The sequence below is a fragment of the Gouania willdenowi genome, chromosome 19 (genome assembly GCF_900634775.1).
Source record: "Gouania willdenowi chromosome 19, fGouWil2.1, whole genome shotgun sequence".
NCBI lineage: Eukaryota > Metazoa > Chordata > Actinopteri > Blenniiformes > Gobiesocidae > Gouania > Gouania willdenowi.
The window spans coordinates 20,195,537-20,203,495 of record NC_041062.1 but is presented as its reverse complement, the minus strand read 5'-3'; the positions used below and the strand labels follow the sequence as shown (position 1 = coordinate 20,203,495).

Genomic DNA, 7,959 nt, shown 5'->3' with positions numbered 1-7,959 from the left:
TGTCGTGTTCAGGTCAAATCTGACTGATTCACATCTTAGAACACATAATATTGTGTTTTACATCTGATTACCTAAAGACATAGGTGGAGTTTGAGATTCTTGTTGGGGGGGCAAAAGAAACAAGTTTGGATGAACTAAGGCCGGGCCCGAGGAACGTCTCCGCACCGAATAGCATGTACCACGTTCCCGAGAATTCACTCAAATGACTTTGGTTCTAAAGCTAGTCATATTGCACTTTTTGGATGAGGTTGTTTCTCTGTCCCTACTAGAGTGCAGTCTTACAGAGGCCAATGTGTAATTTGTGGCAATGCATGGAGGCTCCTAACTGCTGGTATTTTAGTTTCCAATGACATTATGCGTAACCCTGAGGGTACCCGTACCCCACTTTGGGAACCTAGGGTTTATGGGATACAGAGTCTGGCAGGTCTTTATTCAGGGAAACTATGACCTTACAACAGTTTCATGAACTTTTAGGAATTATTCCATTTGATGATAAATATACACAATCTGTCTTCACGTACCCCCCAACCCCTCACCCCCCACGCACCTCCCATACACACACAACTTCATGTTGAGGAGTTTGATCTCTGTTTTCCATTCTTTTTTTCCATTAAATGTTTTCACTGCAGTTATTTATGTTAAACCACAACTGCGAGACATCGTCCACAGCTAACAAGAGTGATCAAAGAAATATTGGAGGTGATTAATGGCTTTTGTGTTAATTTAAGGGCAGTTAAACAGGCCAGTCAAATTTGAGCGGGAACACTAAAGCAAGAGGAGGGGGGTGAACGGGATCGAAGGGTAATGGTAATACTTTCAAATCCATTACAGAACAGCCAATGTCAAATAATCCATTTTGGTTTGTGTGGCTTGGCTGCTTGTAACTGGAAAAACAACGTGCCAACCAGTAACATTTATACTGGGAGAAGCTAAGACTGGATCCCGGTCCAACAATGCTTCATTTACTGGGAGGAACTCCTGTTGAAGGCTGGGCTGACTGGTTCAGGATGTGGCGAGCAGTGAAACAATCTTACCAGCAGTGATGGTGTCCATCTCTTTGGAGGTCTTCTCCTCCACTGAGCTTCTCTTCTGGAGTTCAAAGCGTCTTGCCAAACCCTCCCTGGGTTTCCATAGTGATTGTAGGAGGAGTGGTTTCTCGTGGTCGCCAACAACCCGAAAGCCTTCAGTCTTCCATTGATGACTGCCAATGGAGCCAATGGTGTCGCACAGAATGTAGGACTCCACTGTTTCCTTCCCCAGGCCATACCTGCATCCATACAGTCCATTTTCACACATATTTTGAAGCATCGTCTCCCACCAGATACAGAAACACAATCACTATGTTGATCAACAAAATATAGTCTCATTTCAAACGTTTTCTCAATGCATGATGGCCTTAATTGTAAAACAAGTCATCAACATCCCCCGCCAAATTGGTTCTCATTATAACTCACAACCTTTTGCTAAATGTCCTAAATCTAACTTAGATGTATACATAAGAAAATATGATCACATCAGAATATAAAATTACTATCTTAAACGGTTTCTAAGAAAAGCTGTACCCTTTGAAGATACCTCGAACAGAGTGAAGAAAAAACAAGGGCAATAATGCCGGAAAAAATAATTGCGCGCTTCTCATTTTCAAACTCCATCAAGGTATTCATACCCTGAAGCCACACACCGGACGCACGGACAAAAGGAGATCAAGCCTATATCCCCGGGCGGGGATATAGGCGATAAATTGGATTTAAAGGAAATCAGTGGTAATCCTGAAATGAAAGAAATCCAGTCTATGTTGTAAAAAATCTAAGATCATGTGACTAGCTCAGGCTTGAAAATAAGCTTTAAACTGCTAGTGAAACTTTAGATCAGGGGTCACCAACCTTTCTGAAACCGTGAGCTACTTCATAGGTACTGTATGGTCTGAAGGGCTACCAGTTAGAAAAGCACTTCTCAAATACTAAATGTTCACAGTTTCACTTTAATTCGAGGCTAAAATAATAAGGAAGGCTAGCAGTAACTTAAAAAGGTAGAAAATGTTTAAGTTTCAACATGCATTATACTTTAGTTCTCCTAATTTATACAATTCTTTAATTTTCAACATTTCAAAGAAAATGATCATGTTCCTCGCTACTAACAAATTACTTTTGACTAATTGTGTAACATGGAACAATTGCAAAATGTAACAATTAACATATTTTACAAAAAACCACCTTGCATTTTTAAAAGTACGTTTTATATATGAGCATTGACCATACACCAAATTTGCAGCACTTAAAAACATTTGTCACAATGTTTCAGTGAAAATAAACATTTAAAGATGGTTAATTTAATACTAAAACGTTATCACGTGCAGCAGTAGTTAACTCTACTAAATGCTTTGTGAGTTTGAATCGTGGAAAGTAAATCAGATTTTAGATGGAGCTCATTGGTGACTAGAGCTCCTGAGGGCCCCTCACATGGTCCATGCGGACTACCTGGTGCCTGCGGGCACCGTGTTGGTGACCCCTGCTTTAGATCAACCAAATCTAGTTTGAAATGGGTTGAGGAATATCACAGAATTGAAATAGATTTCTTTATTTATGATATTGTAACAGAATTGTTATCATCAACGACAGTAATTGTGAGTGCTAATGACCAAGCTAACATCTCTTGAGGTTGACTCGTGAGGTTGACTATAGGTAGTATATTGCTAGCTTACAATGTTTTAAAGGTTAAACAATTGTATTCAATAGTTTTGGCTTTTTGCTTCAAACACTGTGTAATGACATGTTACTGGTGCCATATATTCAGACTGGTGGTTTTGACTTACTACTTCTAAAAGCTGGAAAATACTTGCATAATTCAAACTATTACATTTTTGGCTCCAACACAGACGCTGACTCAGTGGAAGGCCAACACTGGCTGTCTGCGCTCTGTGGTAAGAATCCTTTGGCATCCACACACTGTTTGCATTGTACTGCATAGAAAATAAAGAGCGACATGTTGAAAGTCTTATTTCTTTACGTTGACTAAAGCCTGTTGGATTTAAAAAGCGTCGCAGCTTGAGGGTGTGTATGGAAACATGATCTCACCTTTCCAGGGCCTCCTTCACCAGCTCCTTGGCACTGGACTGGGTACTAGCCAGGACGCTCTTGTAGTGAGCGCCCTCACAGATTTCATTTCCAAAGATCTTCAGGATTCCAGGGGCTGTGATTTGATTGGACAACTCGGACGGGTCATCAGCGGTGAGGCCATCTGGGAGGATCACTGTGACAAGGGCAGACGGGCGTGGCATGAGGGTTGTGCAGTACGACTCCCCATCACCACGTATGACTGTTAGACATTACAGTTACTGTTAATGTGAACAGGAAAATCCCACATGACAAATGTACCTTGGCCTGGTTCCTGGATGTGTTTAACCAGAGGCAATAAAAACCATCATGTCATCTATTGCAGTGGTTCCCAACCGTTTTTGTCTCATGTACATCCTGAACCTCTCAAATTATGAGTAAACGCTCATCACTACATGACCTGATGTTTTATTTAGGGCTGTCACTTTAGAGCATTAATTACAATTAATTAATCAAAGTGAAGGGACTATTGATACGTATATATATGTTTTCCAGACCTTTTCTACATAAACGTAATGTGCCTATGCACTTGCCCTGTGCCAGGATGGCTGAGTAGTCTAAGGTGTTACACCCAAGGATTCTTAATTCCACTAACGTGGGTTCAATTCCCACTTTTGTTATATATATTTTTTTATTTTAACATATTTAACATGGCAAATTCCACCTTTAAAAATACATATACGGAAAAAAAATCAACAGGTATTTCCTGGGTTAAGGTTAGGGTTAGGGCTAAAATAAAAGGGTTAGCGGGGTAGCTAAAAAACAAGTCTATTCATTTATTTCCGTATCAATAGCCACGGCCTTAATTAATAACAGAAAAAAATTACACACACAAAAAAAAATAACGCAGTTAATCGATTTTTTGTTTTTACGCGGAACCTTTCTCATTTCAAGAGTTCCCGGTAAACCCTTAATACTGATGCACAGGCTACAATACAAGAAAGGAGACTGCTGAGCTTCTCAGCTCCGTTTCCGGTAATTTTCACTTATAAAAACACCGGATGGAAAACAAAAGCCCAGTTGTGTGCTAATTGAGCAAGAAAGAGTTTGACGATCACCGGAGCTCTTCTAGCCTCAGCTGGCACCTCAATGCTAAACATGTAGCAGCTAGCATGGACAGCTAGCGCGGACACTCGGACAGTGCTAGCTGCTATATATATGCTCCATGTGTCTCCAATCCACACTGGACAAGATGACAGGGTTCAGAGCCAAAATGAATAAGTCCATGACTGACAAATGTACAAAGTCACTGGAAAATAATTATTATCTGAAGGAGAGAAAAAGCAACAAGTTCGGTGTTCAATAATTGCAGACAAGTGTCCTTACTGTTTATGATGTGCTAACTTATAGCATATAGACCTGATGTTTATTTCATTTGTATTTTCTATTACGAGTACAGTGCCCGTCAGAAGTATGTATTCATTAAGTAGAGTTGTGTTGAAGGTTGAGTATGTGTTTGAAGGCTGAATATACAAAGAGGTGTACATACTCCGTACTCTGTAGTGTTATAAAGGGATATATTTGCGGGTGCAAAGTAAAATAGCGTGTGCTATTTCCCTGGTTTAATTCTATGGGACATGCACATGATAAAATGATAAATAATGTTTGTACCAATGCGGCAGTTTAGGCAGAATCTGATAAAAGACATACATTTGTACAAATAAAACTATTTATTTATCATTTAACATTTCTTAGTGCAGGGGTGATTATCGTGTGTATGTGTCCGTGTGTGTATGCGTGTGTGTCCGTGTGTGTGTGTGTCGGGGCAGATCGATTATAAGCTGTATGCCATTTTGAATGATTGGCAAAATAAACGTTATAGTCCATATTGGCCGGTGGACGGTGGAGGTGGGGTGCACACACATGCACGTTTGTGCACAGATGCGAGTGAAATAAAGCTGTGTCACGTAAAGCAAACAACTCTTTGTTGTAAATGAGATGATAAAACAATGCAGCCGGAGCATCTACAGTATATCAGTGGTCCGTGTCTGCTTGGCTGTGTGTGTGCAACTCTGGTGCGTGCTCGCGTAGCTACTCAAGCTCTTTAGCGATTGGCTCTGGCCGCACACGTAAATCTATCTCGCCACTGTGATTGGCTCTGGCACGCACCACGAACCGGAGCAGAGCTGTGCAGTGATTGGTTCAGGGCAGACACGTGACTCTAGTGGCTCTGCCTCGCTCGCGGTAGACAATTTTATGAAATTATTCATTAACCGTAGCATTACAGTACAAACAAATTTGACGTCGCACAGCTTTGAACCAAGCTGCATCTATGAAGCAAGTATGAGAAAGAAACTTAGGCAAGCCAATGGAAAGTTAAAATCTAACACTTTATATTTATGTGTAAGATGGATCACAAGATAAATGTAAAAAATGGTGTTCTCAGACACATACTGCTTTCCTTCCTGGCCTGAGTGGACTGTGAGGACTGGAGTCCAGCTCTCAGGGACATGGATGCTGAGGTAGGAGCCGCAGGGCGGCGGAGGAAGACCCCTGACAGACGGTTGGCGTGGCGACGGATGCGACTCCTGCTGCTGTCTGACGACCTGCTGATGGAAGAGCTGCCTATGGATGAAGCTGACCTGATGGAGAGAAAACAGAGTCCACTGTGAATTATGGGCATGATGCTGCACCTCATCCCTAGAGGGTTGATGTATAAGGTCATCACTTAATAATCATCATTGATTAACTCAAACTAAACAATTTCTAAAGGAGGACTACTTCATGACTGTATGAGCGATGCATTATAAGCTTGTTGTAAAATATATATAATTGTAAAATAAATTATAATTTCATAATTTGATAATGAATTACAATTGTGACATTATTAAAATTGTAATTGGAACTGGAAAAATATGTTGCTGTTGTAATTGTAATGTAATTGTAAGCGAGTTCAGATAATTTATTTTGTATTTGTAATTCACAAGGGAATTCTAAACAAACTGTAAATTACAATTTCATTAAACACAAAACTGGAGAACCGCATTATAGTTCTATGGCTTACACACATGTAATTAACAGTTATTAAAACATGTTTAATATCACGTTTACCTGTCAGCTCTCTTGAGGATCAATATACTATTTTTTAAAAATGAAACAGTATAAAAAGGCTCAAGAAACCCACACCAAAAATATTATTATCAATATTTTCATGGATAAGGAAGCCGAACAAGGCAACTAAGAGATGAGAAACAAATTATATGATAGATAATGTTTTTTTTGTATTTTACATGTGATTTAAAACATGGTTCAAAACTGTCCCGTGATCATAAGGGATGTGAACAGAAAGCTAACAAAAGAGGAAGGTTACGTTAATTGTGCTTAACTGAATCGAACTTTAGGAATTGAGAACGTAATTGTGAATGACTGTCAGTGGAAAAATATGAAATGCAATTGGAAAAAATGACGTAATTATAATTTATTTGTAATTGAACATGGATAATTTAAGATATAATTGTAATTGAAAAATGTAATTGACCCTAACCCTGGTTGATGTATAAGCATAAGGTCATCACTGCAATCAAAGTGATTCATCAAGGTCAAATGTTGAAACAATTCCTATTCTATGAGCGATACTTTATAAGCTTGTTGTAAAAAAACAAACAAAATCAATACGGACCAAATATGTCACTTAGTTTAAGATAAATAATTAAAATCCTGACAGAATATCTCTACATCTTCTGACATATCAAAAACCAGTGATTTTTATATTTACTTTCGATTATTGTAAACCTAATTCTTTCTTTTTCTTAATGGGACATGTGTCAGGGGAGGGGTTCGGGTGGGGGTTCAATTGTTATGTCTGTATATATGTGTTTATATTGTTTTCGTTGGTTAAAAAAAAGGGGAAAAAGAGGAAAATATATTTCGTTTCTAAACGGAAATACTGTTAATATGTAAAAGAAATGAAGGAAGTTTTAAAAAAAAAACTTCAATTAGCTCCTGCACACTTTTACCTTTTATACTTTCTATTTATTATCGTTATTTATTCAGAATCAGTATAAATCAATGACAAAAACATATAGAAATATGCCTATGCATGACAATACAAGAGTTATTTATGCATTTGATGAAAGAAACATTGTTAAATGACAACATCTAGAAAGTATCAATAACTTCATAGAACATGAATGACTGAATGTAATGAAATACTAATTATTTTTAATGAATCTAAATGATGCCAGCATACATACTGTGCACTTGTGCAGGTGGTTCCTTTCCTCTTTCAGCTCCAAAATGAAATAAAGCCGTGTTGTTCTCTCTCAGCCTCTTTAAGCCTCTTTGCTCCAAAGGTCAGAGGTGCTTTTTGTTAGATTTCTAAGTTCTGATTCATCTTATAAACTCTACAGGAGGCACATGGGCAGCACAGCCAGCTTAATAAATCATGTGGGAATTAGTTTGAGGAGAATTCTCTATTTCTAGAGCATGATGGAAATCAGATTTTACTCACATGAGGGAGCCGTGGCTGCTCTCCCTGCCCGGCCACACGCTCCGTGTCCGGGGTGTGACTGTGGGAGCTCCCGGTGCTCCTGGAGGAAGAGAACTCCTCATCTTTGCCTTTGATGCTAAGACTCAAACTTTTTACTTCTCATTTATGACATTCCTGCTCGTGTTGGATGTCAGTGAACGCAACGTGCAGATGTTTCCAGCTGTTCACGCAGGAATGAGCACAGATTGTCTGACAGATGCAGACAGATCTGCACCAGATGTTGCGTCCATAGCGCAGATGTTTAGAGGTGCCAGCAGCACGCCCGCCTCCTTTCAAAATAAAACCCCTACAGAAACATCAGGGTCGCTGGAAGTAAATTTGAACTGGGAGTGCTGTGAATTTATTTTTATTTATTTT

The 7,959-nt window shown here is 39.2% G+C and overlaps 1 protein-coding gene across 1 annotated transcript in view; it reads right to left on the bottom strand.

Moving 5' to 3' along the window:
- Positions 1-7,696, bottom strand: part of radil2b (Ras association and DIL domains 2b) — a 31,760-nt gene extending 24,064 nt beyond the window's left edge. The window contains exons 1-4 of the mRNA XM_028476516.1: positions 7,564-7,696; positions 5,508-5,695; positions 3,075-3,249; positions 1,035-1,267 (exon numbers count right to left, since the gene is read on the bottom strand). Coding sequence (XP_028332317.1) covers positions 1,035-1,267; positions 3,075-3,249; positions 5,508-5,695; positions 7,564-7,664 — 697 coding nt within the window. The 5' untranslated portion in view covers positions 7,665-7,696. The remainder of the gene's footprint in view (positions 1-1,034; positions 1,268-3,074; positions 3,250-5,507; positions 5,696-7,563) is intronic.
- Positions 7,697-7,959: the final 263 nt, after the last annotated feature.